Genomic DNA, 21,867 nt, shown 5'->3' on the forward strand with positions numbered 1-21,867 from the left:
CTCACTCTCCGTTATGGTCACCGAACAGTCCACAACACTGCGCCAATACTCTGCTCCGAAATTCGATGAGCGCTCAATGACAACGAGATCTAGCGTGTATCCACTCAGGTAGGCTGACAAGTTTCGCGTCGGCATGGGGCATTCGATGATAGTTTCGTCATTGAGCGTATTACGCCGAGCGAATCGATATGTCAGTCGGCCTTTGCTGACACTGAGGCGTTGAAGGTCATTCAGCGGACACGACAAATTCCACGTTTCATCCGCCCCCGTAAGTGGCACAGGGGTGGAGCAGCATTGCAAGCAGTATTGATGGCTCATCAAGCTTGGATCTGTGAATTGGGTTTCGAACGAGTAGTCCTTGTGAAACCCCGCGCTCGCGTTTAAGTCTTTGCAACCGTTGAGCGCAAATCCGGCGTAACATTGCTGCAGTAGATTTGTCACCGTCGTCGACGCATCTAGGGACTGAATCGCTCCGTAGATACCGTACGTCGCCTGTTCAAACCACATACGAAAATTAGCAGCAGCATCTACCTTAGCCAAGAGCTGCTACGTGTAGCACACGCACCTTGATCGAAGTTGCAGCCACCATCGTGACAAAGCATGAGGCTGCAAGCCCAAGGACGCAAACCCATGCATCGCCCATCGGCAAACCTCCCATGTTCCTCGCAACTAAAAATATGGGCTACAAAGTGAAAACTGTCGGCTCAACTCCATGGGGCAGCGTGAAGTAAAATCAAAATGCATATGCATTGCGCATATTTCTATGTATTGGTTGGGGTGAATCACGAAACGAGGGCAGGCAAACGTCTGCAAAAACGTCCGAGTCGGGCTGCCAATTCATATTTTTCACATCCACCAAAGCTGTCCCTCCCATCAAAATAACACGACGAATCCCCTCATTCCTGTTTCGCCATCTCTCCTCAGCTCGCTATCCCCCCGCTAATACCCTTCGAACCGGGTCGTGGCGAGCGTGCGGCTAGCACTATTGCGCTTGTGATGACTTCACACGTCTGAGCCGAATAATCTAAGCAAGCACTTGACAGCATCACGAGACGATCAACCAGCACTAGCACACCGCTGCGCGTTCTCTACTACGACTGCCCAGCCGGTGGTTGACTAGCCACTGTGGGCGTCGGTGCTGTTGATGCCATCGTCGTCGTGTCATTTACTGCCGCTGGTGGCGCCGCAGATTGCAAATAGCTTTCGGGGATCAGTTCGTCTACAGGAACAGGAGCAGGCACTGGTACATTTTCAGCAATAGCGCTCGCAGTAGACACAGGAATCGCTGCTGATGCCGAAGGTGGGGGCGAAGGCTCCTCGTCAGATCCATCAACTGGGAGCCCCACATCATTGTCAAACTCCACAAGCATTGCAGAAGGGTTTTGCACGTTCGCGTTCGCCAACGACTCACCTTGAGCAAGCAATCGGAGGCTCTCGTCCAATGCCGTCGATGAGCCGTTAGCATCGCTGAAGACGGCACTGTCGCCACCATTCTGCTGCCGAGCGATGGCAGCACGCTGCTTATCGAATTCCTCCATTTTCTTGCGGAAGCGCTCGATTTCACGCTGGTGCTTCTCCTCCTCGCTACGGATTGCGGCTTCCAACGAAGATTCGCGCTCGTCAAACGAAGTCCGTGCGATTTTCAGGCGGTCTTCAAGCTGGTGAATTTGCTGAACGTAGGTAGGATCAGCGATTGATCCCATCGATACTCCACGAGCTCGCATCTCCAAGATGTTGAGCAGCGCCTCCTTCGTGAGCGTCGACTCACTACCAGTGTGCGGGAGATTGGGGCGCGGCGGTGACCGACCTACTTCGGATCCAGGAAACGAAGGCAGCGCACTGGTACTACTACTAGTACTCATTGCGGGCACAGAAACACCCCCGTCCAGTACCATCAGCGTTGATGAAGGATCATTGATGCCTGCAGGTTTCAATTGCTCCGGGGCAGTCATTGGCACTGCCGCTGCCCCCGTGGTAGCCCCTGCGGCGCCACTTGTGCCTAGCACGCTCTGAAGCACGGATGCCGGCACTCCTGCAGCGGACGTGCTCGACCCACTCGGTGTACGCTCCAATGTTGCTGCACCCATCAGATACGCTTGCTGCTGATATGAACCAGGCGGCGGTACGTGCACGAACGACATCTTGGATACATTCGGAAACGGCTTCGACGAAAACGAATGCGGCTCCGGCGCTTCTTCCCACACATCTTCCTGCACGTCCGAAAGGTTGTTGATTTTGCCCTCCGTGACAAGGAAGCGGATGGAGTCAGCAATGTCTTCAAGGTCCGGCTCGAGAATTCCCACGTCCACAGCCAATTCGCACGCAACTTCATGCGTACTGTCAGCGAACAAGTTAAACGGAAATTTGATTTCCTTTGATTTGCCGTCGATCATGATGCGCAGGTTCAGTAGGATGCTGTGCTCATTGTCCGGATCTTTGGCAGCCTTAATCTCATGCCGCTTTACTCGTTTTCGTGCAGTTGCACTGCTAGCCGTCTGCTGAGACGCCTGTGAAGGAGGTGGTGGAGGCGATGGCTGACTGGGCGCAGAAGCAGCATTTTCCACCGCAGCAGCAGCAGCAGCCACCGCAGCAGCTACGTCAGGTGTCCCATGAATACTCGCTCGGCGGACGAGGTTCCCTTGAGGCTGTACGTCACGTTCTGGAAGCTGCATTGACGGGACCTGAGCTTGAGGGGCCTGAGACGGAGTCAACAGCCCCGGCGCTGAATTAGGCGGATCGACCTTCGGCACATCTAGTATTGGTGCCACTGAGGGCTCCCCAGCGAAGGATTGCGAGTGCTCCGGTGTTTCTCTACCGTTGGCCACAGGCGATTCAGCAGGACTTTCAGCATATTCTGGTGTCACGTCGTTCTCCAAATCCAGTCGCTGACCTCTACCACCCATGATGTTTATCCGCGTGTTTTGGATCGCACTCTCGGTTCCGGGCAGTGTAGCTAGGAACTGATCCACATGCGAATCAGCGTTCTTTTTGCCCGATGACAGCGGTTCATCCACACTAACCATTTCACTGATAACTGGCTGAGAGGGCGAATGTGCCAATGTTGGAGCTGCTTCTGTCGGAGGGACCGTTGTTTGTGTAGGCGTTGCTGCCGGTGCTGCTGCTGGTGCTGCTACTGCCACTGGCGCTACAGGCGGTGGCGTTGGGACCACTGCTGGTGTCGGTGTCGCTTCAGCAGACGGGGAAGGTGGTTGAGTGATGCTATCACGAGGAGGTACGACTGGAGGCACTTGAATCAATCGATGCGTCCCTGCCGTCTTCTCCTCGGCCGCCGCATCCGGGGAAGGTACAGACGCACTTCCAGCACTACCCGGCGCACTGCCGCTGTTAGACGACGCCGCCGACATCTCTTCCGGTTCCAGCGATAGAGAAGGAAATTGCTTACGCCGCTCGCTGACCGCAACCTTCGAGCCACTCTCCATGTTGAACTCCACCGAAAACGACTCCTCCGCAACCTTCTCCAACCGCTGCTGCTCCTCCTTGCTTTCACGCTCTAGCTCGTCCTCATCCAAACACTCCACCATATCATTATCGTCGTCCTGCACCTTGAGGAACGGGTGATCCAGCAGATATTGAGCCGTCACATCCACCAGCCCATTTCCGCGCGATAGACACAGCTCGATGAAATCCCGCGCTGCCTGACTGACGACGCGCTGCAAGCCCTTGGGGCGAATGCCCGCCGTCACCTTCTTGTAGATCTGCGCCGGGTTGATGCACTCCGAGTACGGCACCTCCTTGGTGACCATCTCCAGCACGCACATGCCGAAGGCGTAGATGTCCACCTTCTCGTCATAGCTCTCGTCGTAGAGCTCGGGGGCCATGAACTCGGGCGTGCCCAGCACGCTCTGCGCCTTGGAGCGCTTGTCCACCGCCAGCTGCGTGGAGAGCCCGAGGTCTCCGATGCGGAGGTCCCCGGTGTTGCCGTTCACGAAGATGTTGTCACACTTGAGGTCTCGGTGGATCACCGGCGGGTTCTGGCTGTGCAGGTAGTGGAGCCCCTCGAGGATCTGGATGCACCAGCGCTTGATGATCTTCCACTTGATGAACTGCACGCGCTTGATGTACGACTTGAGCGTGCCCGACGTCATGATCTCCGTGATGAACACGACCTGGTTCTTCTCCTTGGAGAACCAGGAGCCGTAGAAGTTGATGATGTTCTTGTGCTCGAGCTTCTGCAGCAGCTGCACCTCCTGGATGATGCGCGTCTTCTCCGTGGACGGCAGCAGCCCGATGTCGATGGCGTTCCACGCCACGTCGATGCCCTGGTCCGTGTCGTACGCCTTGTAGACCGACTTGTAGGCGCCCGTGCCCAGCCGGATGTCGAAGCGGATGTAGCGCCCGCGGGGCGAGTGCTCCACGGGGCGGTCGCCCTCCTCGCGCACGTACACGTCGCTCTCCTCCATGTACCTGATTGATTGCAGCGTTTCCGAGGCTTAAGGCGGGCTTAAAGGTGCAATGATACAAGTACACCAAGAGGAATCTGCGTCTCCTGAAGGCTGTAGAGGGCGCTGGAGGCTCGGAGAGCGCGCGCCTGGACGATGCAGAGCAGGAGCGTGCTGCGAAGTGCTTGACGGAGGTGGAGAGGACCTGGAAATGACTCTGGGGGCCGAGGAACGCTCTCGAGCGAGGCTGGTAGATGCTTCACGCGAGGTAGCGGCGCTGATACCGCTCGCACGAGGACCGCGCCTGCACCGCGAGACGCGCCGGAACTAGGCGCACGCGGGGCGCTGCTGCTCGCTGCTGTGGGGGACCGCGGGCTCGCTCGAGACGCTCGAGTCGGCGCGCTGCCTATGCCGCTTGGTAGTCGCTCGTCGCTCTCTCCGCGCTGTTGGTCTCGGCTGATTTTGCTTTGCTTTGTATGCGGTATGAGGGTTTCATGGACGATGACAGGATCTCGATAGAGATGGGGGAAACCGAGGCGCTTCTCGGTATACCGGTTGTATGGTATACAGAAACCAAGAGTTCTTATATTTTTTCAAAAAAGAAGAAGCGTGGATGGTGAAGCTATCCATTACCGGTACTGTACCGGCGGTACATGCAACTAACCGACAAATTTGGAATTTGAGCGTTCGAAAAGAATAGCCGTTATCGACTCGTTGCAGTTGACTTTATCCTGTCATCGACAGATGTCGAAGCGAACAGCCTCTCACACGTCAACTGAAAATGGAAGCAGGGCGGTTGAAACTACGACATGTTCATTGAAGGACCGCGTTCTGCATACGCTAAAGGGACTTGTAGAGGGGTGGGAAAAAGTCCAGGTTGGTCTGCAAGGTTCCTATTCGGTCGAGCGACTCGAGTCTGGACCACTACTGCAAGACCACCTCACCAACGCGTTGCTGTGGGTATGCATTCTCACCCCGATCCCGGCGCTTACCTTTGCTCTGTTGCTCGAGTGCTTACCACTACGACCGCCGTCGGAAGGGTGGGCTGCGAATTGGATGTTCTGGATTCGTTTGAGCCTGATGGTGCTTGGGTTGACCTTTGTTGGCGTCTCGGAAGTGATCCTCTTTCTCCCCAATCTCGACTTCACGAATAAAAAGCGGTTGATCGTGACGATCGGCTCGACAGTTCCTTACATTGGAAGCTGCTTACTAGCGGCGAAATTGGGAGGCTTTCCCGTTCCGTTCGTGTGGCAATATGGTGGTATGACAATGGTCATCTACGACAGAAAATTCTTATTTCTAAGCACCTTCTAGATTTGACAAGGGAGACGCTATTTGTGCAGGATAATGCCCCTGCCCACAGCGCGAAGCTGACAGGTGGCTGCTTGAGAGAACTCGAGTTTATTTCTCTGGGCCATCCACCACAAAGCCCAGATCTCAACCCTATCGAAAATCTATGGTTCATCATGAAGAGGAATCTAAATCGCAACCCTGCCTCGTCAATTAGTGATTTAAAAGTGAAGTTACGTGAAATATGGGCTAACATTGATGATAATATCGTGGCGAAGTGCGCTCTCTCAATGCCCAAGCGACTGAAGGCCGTGCGTAAGAGTAATGGTGGTCATACCAAGTATTAACGGCTAATCGACTTCAACTTCAAGTTTGACTTGTTTTTTGTATGACATTCATAATCACTATGAAATTGGGGTGGATGCTCATTTCCTGCGCCCGCTGTATATTGCGGCAATGAACTTGATCGTCTTCGGCCGAAAACCGTTTGCGAAGAACTCACCGTCTCGCCGCCATTTCAAGCGATTTATTTACCACTTATTTGCTTACTGCGCTATGGTTGGGATTTACCCTCTTTTCGAAACGATTTATAAAGTTTTACCTGCACACTATCGAGTTGGTGCCCTGGTAGTCCTACCGGTTTGGAAATTTGGCGCGAAGCACGTCATCATGCGAGTTACGCACGAGCTAGAGGATTTCATCCCCGAGATGGTAGCCTTTACCGTCGACTTTTTCAGCGCGCTGTTCGTCTCAGTGTGCATCTCTTCGGGCGGATCCATTTACCTGTCGATGTTACAAGCATGAAGCCACTCGAAACGAAAAGTAAAATCCGCTCCTGTGGTGGAAAGCGGATTTCACTTTTCGTTTCGAGTGGCTTCATGCTCAATAGGCAATTGTGGTGCCATGCAATGCAGTTTTCACTCACTATATCTGTAAAATACGACAGTAAAACCACAGTTATGATGATACTACGCTGCATATAAAGACGTCAATATTTAGTCGGATGGACGTACACCAGGGAAAAAAATCCAATTTTGAGCTTCTCTTAGGCCATTTATACATGTTGAACGCAAAATTTCAAGCTAGGGGGGGGGGTCGAGAAAACTCACCACGAATTACTAGACAGGACTTCCAGCACAAAACCTCGAATGTTGAAGTAGGCACGTCTACGCGGTATTTGAGCAATTGTGATTGTTGTTCAGCACTCAAGCCAAGGTCTCCACCTTGGTTCAGTAACCGCTGAAACATTGTTTTACGGTAGCAAATCTTTTCACTGTTGGCACTTGTCAGAGTTCACGACCTTTTGGATTCGCAGGTAAGTCTCCGTCAATGGCATAACGAACTGAAGGCTGTCTTGTCTTTCGCTAGATGCAGCAATAATGTTGTCATAATCGCACAACATGTCTTTGAGCGAAACGGGGCTGAGCAACCCACGCGGAGAGCGGCAAATCAAGCTTCCTAGCGTTCCTGTAGCGTGTCCGAAAGTGAAGTTTGTGACCAAATCCGAGTTTCCACGAGAAATATACTTCAGGAACTGCTCATTCGTTTCATGTCCCTTGATGAGTAAATGCTGGAGCGTGCTTGCCGCCACCGAGTCCGATTCGCTCTCGTCCAAGCGGTGCTGAACTTGAGTAACCTTTTCTAAATACTTTGTTGTTTTCCACCGAGTTGCAGTGGCAATAACGCCCGGCATATCAGACAATTTTATACGCTGTATCTTCGTCACGATTTGCCGCGGAGAACTCCCAGCCGTCACAGCACCTTCTTCGAAGCGAAGACGTAACCTACGTTGACAACAGAACCACGATGTTAGTATAGCCGGCACATCATTATTTGACAAAAGAGTCGACAACACAAATTACTTACTGAAGAAGTGCTTGTGGTAGCATCCTAGGAAACTGCGTGTCGAATTTCTCCAGTGTTTCACGAAGGGAGTGCAGCCACGTAGGAGGGGGGAGTGATGCTTGCAACATAATTTCTGTCCAACTCGTCAGGAACCAACTTGCCCTAACAAAGGATTGCCACTGCTCGTCAGTCCAAGCTTTTATGCAGCTCACTTGATGTCTCCACATGCAGAATCGACAGACTCTTCCGAACTGTAACGACAACATCTTGACGATTTCTTGCAGGCGATCCATTCCCACGTCTTCTTTAGCTGCTTCCTCCACTTTGTTCACGAAATTAGTGGTGTCAACCAAGTAATCCGGAAAACGACTGTCGCAATGAACAAGAAGGGCATTTCGACTTTCCAGAATCGACAAGAAGGCTGCGGTACATCGGTTTTGTTGTTCTTTCTTCTCGTTGATATCGTCCAAAGACTCTACGATTTGCAAAACCCACGGGCGCTTGAAGTTCTTATTATTCTCGCTGGTAGTAATCAGCGAAACCGCGAGCACTGTAGCTTCAGCAAAAGCCGCCTCCATCTCAGCGTCAACAGATCCACGTGCTATCTTCGCGGTAAACTCATTAATTGCCGCATTAAGCAATTGCTTCACTGCTGTAGTCCATTTGCCAACCACCTTCGTATCCGATAAAACCACATCTCGAGCAGCTGAATCTTCCTTTGCAGCTTGGTATTTGACCACAGTCTTTATGCTTTCTTCGGCTTCTTTAGCAGCCGAAAGATAGCGTTCAAGTGGGGTCGCCGTTTTTGGTAAACTTTGAGTTGTCTTGTTCGTAACGTCGGTGGCTTCGCTAGAATTCAAATCGCCGCCACTGACAGGATCCAAATCTTGACTTCCCACGTGAGCGGGCCCTCTGCAACTGTCGGTCTCAGTGGTGCGCTGCTTTTTTTGGGCAGGCACAACTTGTTTGTTGCTGTCGGTATCGTCTTTCAGGCAAGGTGACCGCCTTTTCTTCGCAAACTGCCTGGTAGGCCCCCACACAAACGGAGGTGCTGGTATCGTGTAAGGTAAATCGGTCGAGTGGTGCTTGATCGCAATCTCGGCGCCTCCTCCCCTTGTTCCAGACACGTTAGCAAGCTCGATGCCTCGCTTTGATGCAGCAACTTCTTGCTTGGCGCTTGATACGCGACGCCAGGCTCTGTCCAATAGTAACGCGCATGTAATGTTAGTCTCTATCTTACCTTTAGAAATTTTCAGTCACCGAATCCTTAGACACACTCACACCAACAACGCTTCGGGTATCCTACCCGGAAACTGATCTCGAAATTGGCGTAGTCGCTCAGTATTGATTGCCCTGCTAATCATTTCGTGCGGAATGTCGGCCGTTGCAACAGCGTTAATCCAACTTGCCAGTGTCACGCCGATTTCGTGAAAGCGCGCCCACTGGGCCTCTGTTCGTGGCATGCCGATGGCCACTTCTTGCCTCAGTTTGTAATCGACACAGTCGCAGATGAACTTGCGTAGTAGTGAGATGAGAAAGGGGAGCATCGGCTTTTTCTCAGCCATACAATGGCGCTCGACTAACTCCACGTACTCGGACATGTCTTCGAGAGCATCGTCGAAGTTACTGATGTAGTAGCTCACCAAATCCGTGTGACTCTTTTCCACGAGCCTTAGCATCTGCACGACTGGGGGGATTTTTGCGGCATGGAGGATGTCATTGAGCTCCTCTGCACGTTCCAGAAGCCAGTAGCGATCTCGGCACTTGTCTCGAGTTGTGAGGAGGGTTACCGCGAGAAGGGTAGCGTCTGAGAACAACACCACCGGCTCCCTCGCGACTTTTCCGTTGCGTAAATACGCAAGAAACTTGCCGTGAACGCAGGCGATGTATTCCCGAACATATTGTCGCCAAGTTTCGATGTCACGGCTTGACATACACGAGAGGGCAGCATCTGCATCCAAGAAGCCGAGCTTTGCCTTCTTCTTCACACGTTCAGCAAAGGAGGCATACAGGATAAATCCAAAGTTGCTTGCCAATATGTCCCAACTGTGCTGCTCTCCCGGCTGAACAACAACCTGCTCCCCTAGACTCGAATCATGTAGTGTCGTTGTCCCGTTCTCCTCTTCCACATCACCACAGTCGACTGCTTCCACCCCCGTGGTTCCGACCTCCATCGTCGCCTCTTGGGCGTCACTGGCCACTGCATCAAACACCGTCGAAGTAACCTCCTTGTCGTCGGGTAAATCCACAAATTCACTTTTCACTCGCGCGTTTTCCTCGAATTCGTCTTCCGTCTCCGTGTCGCCGTCCTGGATATTTACCAAGTACCCGCACTGATTTATTATAACTTAACCAAGTAGATAGCAATGAGAAGGGGGTGGGATACCTCTCCGCTGGGGTCTACCGACCGTCTGGCGAGCGCCAGAAGCTGCTCCGTCGCCGCGTTCAGCTCCCCCCGCGCTCGCTCCACACTCTCCACCAGCTCCGAGACGCCGGACTCTTGCCCTACGGACCCTCCATAGGAGGCGCCGAGCTGCACGTGCAGCTGGACGACCCCCGCCACGCGCGAGAGCTGCTGCTCCACGTCGCGCAGCTTGGCAGCGAATCCCATTCGATGAGTGACACTTTTAGTCCGATTTATGCAGCATCTTCTCCTAATCGTGAGGTCGGCATTTTCCATAAAGCAGACAATAATAATAATGCCTCACAAGAAGATAGCGAGTTTGGGGCCTGGGGTCGAGGATTTGGGGGGTCCCCGCACACCAAACCTGGGACTCTGGCACCGGCTTGAGGAGAGGTGGAACAGACTCCAAGTTGGTCGGCAGGGCTCCTATTCGGTCGAGCGGCTCGAGAGTCTGGACCACTACTGTAATACTGCGTCGCCGACACGTGTCTTGTTGGTGTGCGTGCTTACCCCAATTCCAGCGCTTACTTTTGCTCTGTTGCTCGAATGTTTACCACTACGACCGCCGTCGGAAGGGTGGGCTGCCAATTGGATGTTCTGGGTTCGCTTGAGTTTGATGGTATTCGGGCTAACCTTCGTAGGGATCTCCGAGCTGCTGCTCTTCCTGCCAAACTTTGAATTTCCGGTCACGAAAAGGTTGATTGTGGCAGGAGGGACGGCCATAGGGTTTGTGGGGACGTGCGTACTCAGCACAGCTACCGGTATTGTCGGGTTTCCAATCCCGTTCTTGTGGCAATTCGGAGGTATCTTTCTGGGGATCTATGTTACGGTGATGGTTCTACTCGTCTGCGGTCTGGCGCCTTTCATTAAGGATTCACCACTCCGTAGTTATTTGCAGAGGTTCATCCGACTGTTTCTTGGATACGCGGCGCTTACAGGCGTATTTCCGCTTTATAAAGTTCTGTACGAGCTCGTACCTGTGGCATTTCGAATGGGTGCTCTCGTCGCGTTGCCGTTGTGGAAATTCGCTGCAAAGCATTTTATGGTGTGGTCGTCACGAGAGCTTGAGGATATTGTGCCGGTCATCGTCTCACTCACCGTCGACTTTTTAAGCGCGCTCTTCGTTTCAGTCTGCATTTCTACGTCCGGTCCGCTCTACCTTTCCTTTCTGTTCATTGCAATAGATCTAGCGCAGATGGCCGTGGAATTTCGCGAGGTGAAAGAAAATGCAACCGCCGTGTTGAAGTTCCTTCAGACTTCCTTCAATTCAATTCAAGAAGAAATTGATCCGAAAAACAGCTCAGAGAAACCTGACCTGCTGGCGAAAATGACTGCGGTGACTCGAAATCCGGCCGCTTTTGATGTGGAGTCGTTCAAACATACGCGATTGTGGGCTTGTTTGCCACACACTATGGCTATTGATCAAGCAACCCAATTAGCTGTATTAGAGGCATCAGCTTTGTACGGCCCAAGAGGTCTTTTGAGTACAACAACAACAAGTCGATCTCGACAAAAGAACCATCAACAATTCCGTATGAGCGCTTCAATCGTGCCAGAACTCACCACCGTTGTACCTAAGAAGAGGTCTAGGTCGGTACGTTCGGCCAAGGCTATGGCCACGAACGCTAAAAAACGCGGTGAAACGTCGAGGCAGTTGGTTGTGCAAGGCCTTCAAATGCTTTTTCATTGCGAGTACCTAGCGTTGGTCGAGTACATCGAGTGTGTCGTTCCGCTTGTATTTGTCACGTACAAACTGGTGCTTCGTCGGCTGCCGAATGCCATCTATTACCCCGATACTAGAGGCAATTGGGGTTTAGCGGCTCTCATGAACATTTTGGTGTTTGCTGGTCTTGAAGTTGGGTCACTTTTGCTGCTACATCATTTTCTACAGCGCAAATTTCAATTTTCCCCCTTGCATCAGCTGGCGTTTGCGCTGGAATCCCAAATGTATCTTGTCCAGGCGAGCTTGTTCCTCGAAATAGTGGTATTACTTCAGTTCGAACTCGCGCACCTCGGTAAGTATCTATCCTCGCTCCACTACGAGGGTTGTCAGGTTAAATTTTCGTTCTTTGTCAATGTGCATAGGTGCTTTTCGCTTCGAATGGCTCCACAAGACCTAGCGTTAAATGCTTTACAGTGAACTGAAGCTTAAAAATGCTACACAACTTTATTGTGGGCGTTCCTCATCGTATTGTTATTGTTCCTCACCGTACTCTTATTTGTAACGTTAGTATTGCGTTTTAGAGATCCCCATTTATCACGCCGTCGGTATGTTCTGCCAATTTGAATAGCTGGCCTAAACATGAAGCGAACAAATTCATCCTAACTCCTTTAACGTTTTCTAGAATCGCACCGTCGTGCGTCATTAGTAAAACATCGTGATACGGTAGCATTTTTTTTAAGGATGTAGCTTCGGAGTGGGGACCCCTTTCTAAATCGCAGTTAATTCAAATTCGCCTAACACCAGTTACATTCACAAACACGAACTCGTCGATAAATAGCCCCCCCCTTGTTCCTACTTACTAGAGAACCAGCTCAAGAACTATAGTTTCCGGTGCTATTTCGATTTTTGGAGCTATTTGGCTTGCCAGAATTTTATCCGTACTTTATTTCCAGATCATTTCAGATTATCCGGATAGTTCTCCGATGACACACAAGTGGGTATGTGTACCAGTCGGCGGGCAGCGGCTTTGGGAACAGTTAGCCATCAAAACCGCAATCAAATCAAAAACGTGCGCGCTAGTGGCAAGCCTCGTTGGTTTTCCCGTCCCATTTGTATGGCAGTACGGGGGCATGACAGCAGGAGCGTGCGCGTCGGCGATGATTCTGATTGTTCAGGCTGAATGCAAGCAACGCTATTCCTCGAAATAGTAAAGTCGCTGCAGTATAAGGCATTCCTCTAAGGTTTAGGGGAAGAAAGTTGCTCTAACGCTTCGCAGATTTTACTTTCATTTAGGTGGCTCCATTCTGAGAACCAATAGTTCGTGGCGGGGTGGTGATGGTGGATCACGAAAGCACGCACGAATTATAAGCGTTATTGCTGCAGTATCGATTTGTACTCCTCCTCAAGCAGCTTGCCTGACACCGTTTTGCCTTGAAGCATCATCAATAGTTGTTCGCTGAATGCTGTTCCTCGCTGCTTCTCTCGTCTGCAATCGATTTTTCAAGAAAAACAACAAAGGTTAGCTATGTGTCCCACTTTAATCGAACCATGCAATAAGTCCGTACCTGATGTCAGCCTCCAGCATCTCCAAATCGTTTGCCTTCTTGGTTGTTGCTCTACGTTCGGCTGCTTCAGGAAGCTGAAGTGGAGTGGATTCGTGCATTTGCAGCTTTTCAGGAATATGAGCCAGTGGGGGATCCAGAAGATTGTGCATGTCCACGTGTCCATACCAAGATCGCCAGTTAGACTGTGTTTTCAGGGACTCTAAGAACGAGTTCTTCTTCACAAATGACGCTCTCCTCTTAGGTGAAGCTTTGTCAATTCCACGTGTAGCACCAGGAGGCTGCCGGGTTGTTATGCCATCGTCATCACTGCTATCATTGTCGTCGTCATCTGGGAAATGAACCTGCTTGATAAAATTCGCGCATCCCTTGGAAAGAAACCATGAACTCAGTGGAGTTGTTGACGTTCGCGACACAGAAGATGGACCATTCGATGGAGGAATCATGCCAAATGACGCACCCCACGCATTTTGCGGTCGTGGTGGAAGAGCCACAGTGAGCTCCGACGGCTGCCCAGGGTGCGACCCGCGGTGAGCCTCCAGTTCGCCACTCATCATTTTTTGCACGTACGCGTGGCTATCCATCACGATATCCACGTTCATGGACTTCGAAGTAGATTCAGAGGAAGTCTTTGCCGATAAACAATCGCGTCTCTCAGTCTTTGTCGGCGCTGTGGTTCTAGATGCTGTTTCCCTCTTGACTATAGACTTGAGCTTGCCGGTTTCCTCGTTCAACCAGGCTTGGTTAGTGTGCGCCGAGGGCATTGTGGCTGTAAGAGGCCGAACCACTTCTTGCGTTACAATAGGCACAGTTAATTCCACCGAAGGCGTTAGTTGCTCGGCCGGGCAGTTTGATTTCGGGGATACCTTGTTCAGCATAGCAGGTGTATGTGCTGGTCGCTCTCTTTGAGCAGCACGTATTGCTGGTTCCTGACTTGAACTTGACACTTGATCAGAAGAGCTGTTTGGCGTGTAAGATGGAATCTTCTTCTCTCTAGGTTCAGTCTGCTGGCTTACCCTGGGTTTAATGGTAACAACGGCTTCGTTTACACCGGATTGTTTTTTCGCGGGCGGTGGCAGGGCATCAATGTTAGCGGAAGCCAAGTCAGTTGAGCGTCGCCGTTTGAGGCCACATGGTAAAGGTACCGGACTGGAGACCTTCGCCTTTAGCGATGGTGATGATGCGCACGTTTTCGTAGCTTGAGTAGACGATGCACCAGTAATAGCAGTGACTGTACCAGTAGCTATAGTGGCCTCCACATGCGCAGCAGTGCTTGCTACAGTTGACGGTGTTCCATAAGATTGGGAAGGAAAGCTTTCCCCAGACGTAGTTGGAACGGTAGGTTCAATGCGTGCCGGTGCTGGTGAAACGTCTGGAACACCTTTGGCACTTGGTGTTGGTCTCACAACAGCAAGTTTATCAATTGCAGTCGTCGATACGACAGTAGCGGCCAGTTGAGTTTTTGCATGCTCCGTAGCCTTGAGCGGAGTGGTCGTCGCTATCATTTCCGGCGCTGTTTTCCGAGGTACAGCACACGTCTTGCCTTGCTGCTCCTTGCTTGCAAGCACCTGTTGCTGCTCTGGAGCTGGCATCGCTGCTGTGCCCGCCTGAAACAAAACGGTAACAATAAAACCTATCGTAAGAACGTCGACATAACTCTTGCACCATACGCGTCACGAAAAGCACCTGAACAATGTTGCGCTTGCGAGTGCCAAGTTCCGACTTCTCACTCTCTAGCGACGCAGTTGCTGATGACAAACTCACGGACACAGACTTCTTCTGCTCCAGTTGCGCCTCTGCTTTCGCCCGCAATTTCACGGTCTTCGCTTGCGATTCTCCATTAGGCCCCACTTCGGTCGGAGTCTTAGTGACGACAGTTTTCACAGCAGGTGCGTCAGTCTTCACCTTCATCTTCTTGACACTCTTGCGCGGACTCGCCACCACGCCACTCTTCGGAGACACAGCCGTCAATTTCGCGTCTCCTTCCTTGCCTACATGCTGTTCCTGCCTCTTCAGCGCCACGCTTCCCACCTACAAAAAACAAACTTGATCAACCACCGAACTCCACACCACCACCACACAACTCCCGCCCCCACCTGTGCGATTTTCCGCTTCGCACTCGCTGTCGTGGGCGTCACACTCTTCCCCTTCCCAGCCGGCGACGTCGACATCGGCGTCGACGTCACCGACGAGTGTCCCACCACCACCGCCGTCTTCTTCACCTCTGGCAGGACCTCCTTCTTCTCCTCGCTCTCCGCTGCAGTGGCGTCCCCAGCTGCGGCACTCCGCTTCCTCTTCTTCTTCTTGCCGCCCGAGAGCGACACCACGTGGGGCTTCGCCGCTGCAGCAGCAGCAGCAACAAGAGGCGGCGGAGGCGTCAGCACCGCCACCGTCTTCGTCTTGGGCGACGCAGCGGCAGCGCTGGCCGCCACGGGCGACTTCTTGCGCAGCTTTTCCGCCTTCTTCAGCCGCTTGCGCTTGGCCTTGCTCATCGCCTGCTCGTGTGGACCACCCGGCGCCTCCGCTTGGGCGACGGACACGGACACGGCCGCCGCCTGGGCGGACGCCTTCTTCCCGCCGTGGGCCGCCGGCTTCTTGTGCGCGGCGACAGCGGCTTGCGCTTGAGTTGCTGCTGCCGCTGCCGCCGCCTTTTTCTTGGCCTTGGCCTTCTTGCCCTTGCCACGGCCGCCGCCGCGTCCGCCATCCATGGCCGCTTGGGACTTGGCCTTCGGATCGGAAAAAGACGGTAAAGTTGCGATGGTGCCAGAAAAATGGTACGTTTTCACTAAGTGCGGAATGTGTAAAACTTTACGATGTCGTTGAAACCAACGTTAAATTTGCAATCGACCAAACATATAATTATACTAGTTGTCGATAATATGGAGGAAATTAGTGTTCCAGCAGGAAGAGGTTCGATCTGGCGCCGACTGAAGCGGAAATGGAGTGATATGCAGATCGGACACCAAGGCTCGTACTCGGTCGAGCGGCTTGAGAGTCTGGAACACTATTGCAGAACCACGTCAAAGACTCGAGTCGTCCTTGTGTGTATTCTCACGCCGTTGCCTGCGTTGACTACAGCGGTGCTGCTGGAATGTTTGCCGTTGCGACCGCCGTCCGATGGGTGGCGGGCAAATTGGATGTTCTGGATCCGGCTCAGTCTAATGGCGTTCGCACTGTGCTTTGTGGGGTTCTCCGAACTCGCGACATTCCTCCCAAAACTGAAGTTTACGCTCTGCAAGACGTTGACTATGTCCTTGGGTTCCTGCTCCGGTTTTGTGTTGGTGTGCTTACTTGTTGCCGACACGGTTGGCTTCCCCGTGCCGTACACGTGGATGACCGTTGGCCTCGTGTACAGTGTTTTTGTGCCGGTGATGATTCTGCTGGTCTTTGGACGGAAACCTTTCGAAGGGAATTCGGGCTCCCGTCAAGATTTAAACCGCTTTCTTCGGTTCTTTTTCGCGTACACAGCGGTTGCTATGACGTTCCCCTTGTGCAAAGCGGTGTATAAATTAGTTCCCGGAACTTATCACGGATTCGCCGTTGTAATGTTATACGTGGGAGGCCGACTGGCAGAGCACTTCGTTCTGACAGCGACAAGGGAACTGGAGGACTTTATTCCAGAGATCATAGCATTTTCGGTGGATCTGTCAACGACACTTTTCGTCTCCGTTTGTATTTCAGCATCACCACCAATCCATGTGGTTGTGCTCTTCATCGGAGTAGACATAGGGCAATTATTGCTAGAGTTCTTTGAGGTGTGTGAGGACGCAAACATTGTTATAAAGGTTCTTCAACGAGATCAAGAGAGAAGGAACGAGAAGAGTGCAGAGATGCCAGGAGATGGGAATCTCATATCAAGGTTGGTAGCTGTGACCCGAGATCCTGAAGCCTTCCAACTGACATCGATAAAAGATGTACGCCTGTGGGCATGCCTCCCGCATCCGTTGACACAACAACAAGTTACACATCTGAAGGTACTGGAAGCATCTGGAATTTATAAAAGTAAAGCCTGCTCGTTTCGCAGAAAGAGAACCCAGGCTCGATCACGGCAGCGTTTGCCGCAAGTCGGACCATCCAGCACCACAATTGTACCGGCCGAGTACCAGAGGACCGAAAAATTGTCTAGTTCTACACGCTCGGCCCAATGGAAGACATTTTTGTTGGAGGGCGTCCAGTTGCTCTTCTATTGTGAGTGTATTGTGCTGGTCGAATACGTGGAGTGTATCGTTCCTCTCGTATATGTGGTATACAAAGCAATTCTCCAGCTGCTCCCAAATATCGCATACTACCCGGTTGAATATTGGGGGCCCAGCGCAATAGTGAATGTGTTCATGCTTGCAGCACTGGAAACTGGGTCGCTTTTTTTGTTTAACTTTTTCTTGCAGCGGAAATTTTCATTTTCGCCGATGTACCAACTTGCTTTCGTGCTTGAAACGCAAATGCACGTGATTCAAGCGAGTCTATTCATCGAAATTGTGATTCTGCTGCAATTTGAGCTCGCGCATTTAGGTGAGGCACGCTTCTTCTCTCATTGAAAACGAACTATGATTTGAGGATCTCTTAATTTGCATGCTATCTATGCAGGTGTTGACTTTACGTTCTCTTTCGAGTGGCTTCGCGGTTAATAGCTTGTGCAACAGTGCCTAACGTGGGACTTGCTATTTAGTCTCAGAAACATCGATTCGGTATTGGTCGCCAATCCTTTTGCTCTATAGGTTATTAATCCCTTTCATCCGTTTGCTGCATGTTGCCTTTGTTGCGCTGCTTTGGAATTCGGAATCCATCTCTGTTGCTGTAATTGACGGAGAAAACTTACGAACAAAGGCAGAAATAGCTCGCGAAGCAGTTACCGTACTGCTCAAACAACATACTTAAACTTGACATGGGAGTTGCTGCCGTCGGCCCGACCGTGGCGGAAACGATAGCTCAAACTGGAAACGCTGAGAAGAATGTGCAAGTTTCGATCTTCCATCGCCTAGCGCACACATGGAGCGGTCTCCAGATTGGACGTCAAGGATCGTACTCGGTCGAGCGGCTCGAGAGTCTAGAACACTATTGCAGAACCACGTCAAAACCCCGAGCCATTCTGGTGTGTATACTGACGCCGTTACCTGCATTGGCGACGGCGGTACTACTGGAATCTATACCATTGCGACCGCCCTCCGAAGGGTGGCGAGCAAATTGGATGTTCTGGATTCGGCTCAGCTTGATGGTGTTGATAATATGCTTCGTAGGGATCTCAGAGCTAGTTGTATTTCTGCCGGACCTAAATTTTACGATCTTCCAGCGGTTGATCGTCTCGTTGGGCACAAGTTCCGGGTTTATGGCGGTGTGCTTACTCGTTGCCGACACGATTGGATTCCCCGTGCCGAATACGTGGCAGTCCGCGGGGGCCGTAGAAGGCGTTTTAGTTCCGGCAATGATTCTGCTCGTCTTCGGACGAAAACCTTTCACAGGGAACTCGCGTTGTCTTCAACACTTGAAGCGGTTTCTTCGCCTATTTTTCGCGTACATGGCCTTTGGTATTACATTCCCCTTCTCCAAAGTGCTCTATGATTCAGTACCTACAGCTTACCGTAGCTGTACGGCTGCGGTGGTGCTAGTGTGGAGGCTAGCGGCAGATCACTTCATCATTAGATCGGCACGGGAACTAGAGGATTTTATCCCGGGGATCATCGCATTCTCGGTGGAGCTGCTAGCAACGCTTTTTGTCGCTGTATGCATATCATCATCGCCTTCAATTCAAGTATCCGTGATATTCATCGCGCTGGACGTGGGGCAATTATTGCTAGAGTTCCGCGAGTTGAGCACTCGCGCAACTACTGTTCTAAAAATCATTCAGAACACTGGATCCGACGGAGACAGTAACACAGTGGAAACGGCTCGAACAGGGGGTTTTCTAGCGAGGTTGGTGACCGTGACCCGAGATCCAAAAGCCTTCCAAGTGACATCGATAAGAGATGTGCGGTTGTGGGCTTGTCTTCCCCATCGATTGACACGAGACCAGGTAACGCAACTGAATGCACTGGAAACGTTCGGATATTATCAAGGTAAAGACTTTTCGCTCCGCAGCAAGAGAAGTCAAGCTCGACCACGACGCCACCATCCATCGCAAGTTGGGCCACAAAGCGCCGCAATTGCTGCAGCCTCCAACAAATCCGTCAAGCCACGCTTGGCGAAATCTACACAAGCCGTACTACAATGGAAGGCATTTGTCTTAGAGGGTCTACAGTTGCTCTTCTACTGCGAATGCCTTGTGCTGATTGAATACGTTGAGTTTGTCGTGCCTCTCCTACTCGTCGTCTACAAGTCAGTTCTTCGACTACTCCCAAATGCTATTTACTACCCGGTTGGTGTTGGAATTTGGAGTACTAGCGCGGTTGAGAATATGTTCGCATACGCAGCACTTGAGGCGGCGTCCCTATTATTTTTACTTTATTTCTTGCAGCGCAAATTTGCATTCTCGCCTCTCTATCAGCTTGCATTTGTGCTCGAGACACAGATGTACGTGATTCAAGCGAGTCTGTTCCTCGAAATTGTGGTCCAGCTTCATTATGAGCTCGCGCATCTAGGTAAGTATCACTAATTGCATGCGACAACATTTTGTATTAACCAGAATTATATCAAACTGCAGGGGTTGACTTCACTTTTCGCTTCGAATGGCTCCGAAGCAAGTAGCTTCCGTGTATAGGGAAAAATGACAGCACGACTGCAGGCTGCATTGCGTTTCCTCGTCAATGGCACAAGTACACAGGTGAAATCATAGCTTTTCAGCTCGCTAGATCAATATTACTGTATAGCTAAATAGAACTTCCCGTAACATGCTAGACTGAAGCACTGCGTTTGAATCGTATTTTCAATACGTAGGGAAGGACAGTTTTATTGCGAATCCGTACAAAACGGAAAGTGAAATCAATACCTACAAGTAAACGTTACGAAAGAAGAACATTCATTTTAAAAAGTGGATGTGGAATCGTAGAGTTTGAAATCCGCCACTCACCTAGGTGCAAAAGTTCATAGTACATCAGATTCTCCACCTCGAGAAACAAGCTCGCTGGAATCACGTACATCTGCGTTTCTAGTACGTTGATACAGCGGTGAGAAGGCAAATTCTCGATGTAAGAAGGTGTTGAAAAGTAACAGTGAACTAGCTACCAGTGCTGTATTGCAGCACTGCTGCAAACACCAGAACATTTACCGTCGCACTGGCATCCCAACCTTCAACACCACCCGGGTAGTACACTGCATTTGGCAACTTGTGAAGGATAGATTTGTAGACTGCAAATACATATGGTACAACGCACACTCGACGTACTCGACTTGTACCAAGTATTAATACTCGCAATGAAAAAGCAGTTGCAGGCCTTGGACCACAAGCTCCCTTGCTTTATCCCTACAGCGCTGGCCACGTTCCCAGCTGATACCGCCACACATTTGTCGACTACAGGGATGACAGCGTTTGTGTAAGTAGACTTATGTCAGCAATAGACGATCTTCTATTCGTTGTGGAGGACTTCTGTTCGTACATACTGGAGGTTTCCTGCTCTCAAATCTGCTTTGCTTGCTCTACTGCGAGCGGGTGCGGGAGACAAGAGCACAGTCGTACACCTTACAGAGAAGATGTTTCTGGTCACAGCGAGGATTTGCGTCACCAACTCATGTGGATGATTCTTTTTGCCCTTTGATTGCGAACTTCGTCGCAGTTGAAGAAGTTTTACTTCCGTACATGCATTTGTGTGCACCTTACGGAACTCCAACAATGCTTGTCCAATGTCTGCCATAATAAACAACGCCGAGAGGTAAATTAACCCCGCCGCAGATATGCAGACGGATACTCAAAAAGTCCACCGAAAAGGCGACAATCTCAGGTATAAAGTCCTCCAGCTCACGCGTTGGGCTTATAATATATCGCTCGGCAGTAAATCTCCACACAGGAAGTAAGATTATAGTGTATGCCCGATACGATATGGGCACCAAGTCGTAAAGCGTTTTGAAGAGAGAGTATCCCACGAATAGAGCCATGTAGGTGAAGAGAAATCGAACGAACCGTTCTAAGTGCAGGCGGCTTGGCGAGTTCTCGGCGAACGCTTCTTGACTAAATACCATCAGCACCAACACTGGCACAGAAAATCCCAGCACGAGACCTCCGCACTGCCACACAAATGGCACGGAAAACTCGGTAAAGCTAGTTGCTAGTAAGCAGGCGCCCAACAGTGTTGCGGTCCCACTGAGAGACACAAACAACCTTTTGCACAGCGTAAAATTGAGATCGGGGAGGAACGTGACAAGCTCCGAGATTCTCACGATGCACAGCATGAACACCATCAAGCCGAACCGAACCCAGAACACTCAGTTGGCTCGCCACCCTTCGGACGGCGGCCTCTACGGCAAGCACTCCAATAGCACTAGCGTCATCAATGCAGGCAGCGGTATGAGTATACGTACCAGAGCGACGCGACTCGGATACGTAGTTCTGCAGTAATGGTCAAAACTTTCGAGCCGCTCCACCAAGCACGAGCCTTGGCGCCCCACTTGGATGCTATCCCACCTCTGCTCCAGTCGATGCCATGACAGTTTCTTGGTATTTCGGGCTCTTACTTGCGAATTACAGCCCGGGCTTACACGAACTGCCGAGATGAAGATGACAGATGCTGATGTCAGAGTGACTAAATGGGTTTTGGCCTCAGTAATAAAGCAGCACGC

The 21,867-nt window shown here is 51.3% G+C and overlaps 3 protein-coding genes across 3 annotated transcripts; all 3 read right to left on the minus strand.

Annotated features, from left to right (window-relative positions):
• Positions 1-455: 455 nt before the first annotated feature.
• IUM83_17054 (WNK protein kinase) lies at positions 456-4,421 on the minus strand (the record flags this gene model as incomplete). The annotated part of the gene is made up of 4 exons (XM_067941980.1): positions 456-492; positions 566-606; positions 1,170-1,333; positions 1,412-4,421. 4 exons carry the CDS (start codon positions 4,419-4,421, stop codon positions 456-458), a joined length of 3,252 nt encoding a protein of 1,083 aa, XP_067792484.1.
• A 3,021-nt stretch (positions 4,422-7,442) lies between these two features.
• On the minus strand, positions 7,443-10,146 carry IUM83_17055 (uncharacterized protein; the record flags this gene model as incomplete). Its single annotated transcript, XM_067941981.1, has 5 exons — positions 7,443-7,474; positions 7,557-7,588; positions 8,538-8,732; positions 8,817-9,844; positions 9,922-10,146. 5 exons carry the CDS (start codon positions 10,144-10,146, stop codon positions 7,443-7,445), a joined length of 1,512 nt encoding a protein of 503 aa, XP_067792491.1.
• A 2,827-nt stretch (positions 10,147-12,973) lies between these two features.
• On the minus strand, positions 12,974-15,872 carry IUM83_17056 (uncharacterized protein; the record flags this gene model as incomplete). The annotated part of the gene is made up of 5 exons (XM_067941982.1): positions 12,974-13,088; positions 13,168-13,241; positions 14,694-14,771; positions 14,851-15,195; positions 15,261-15,872. 5 exons carry the CDS (start codon positions 15,870-15,872, stop codon positions 12,974-12,976), a joined length of 1,224 nt encoding a protein of 407 aa, XP_067792482.1.
• Between the last annotated feature and the right edge of the window lie 5,995 nt (positions 15,873-21,867).

Source organism: Phytophthora cinnamomi, assembly GCF_018691715.1.
Source record: "Phytophthora cinnamomi strain GKB4 chromosome Unknown Contig34, whole genome shotgun sequence".
Lineage (NCBI taxonomy): Eukaryota > Oomycota > Peronosporomycetes > Peronosporales > Peronosporaceae > Phytophthora > Phytophthora cinnamomi.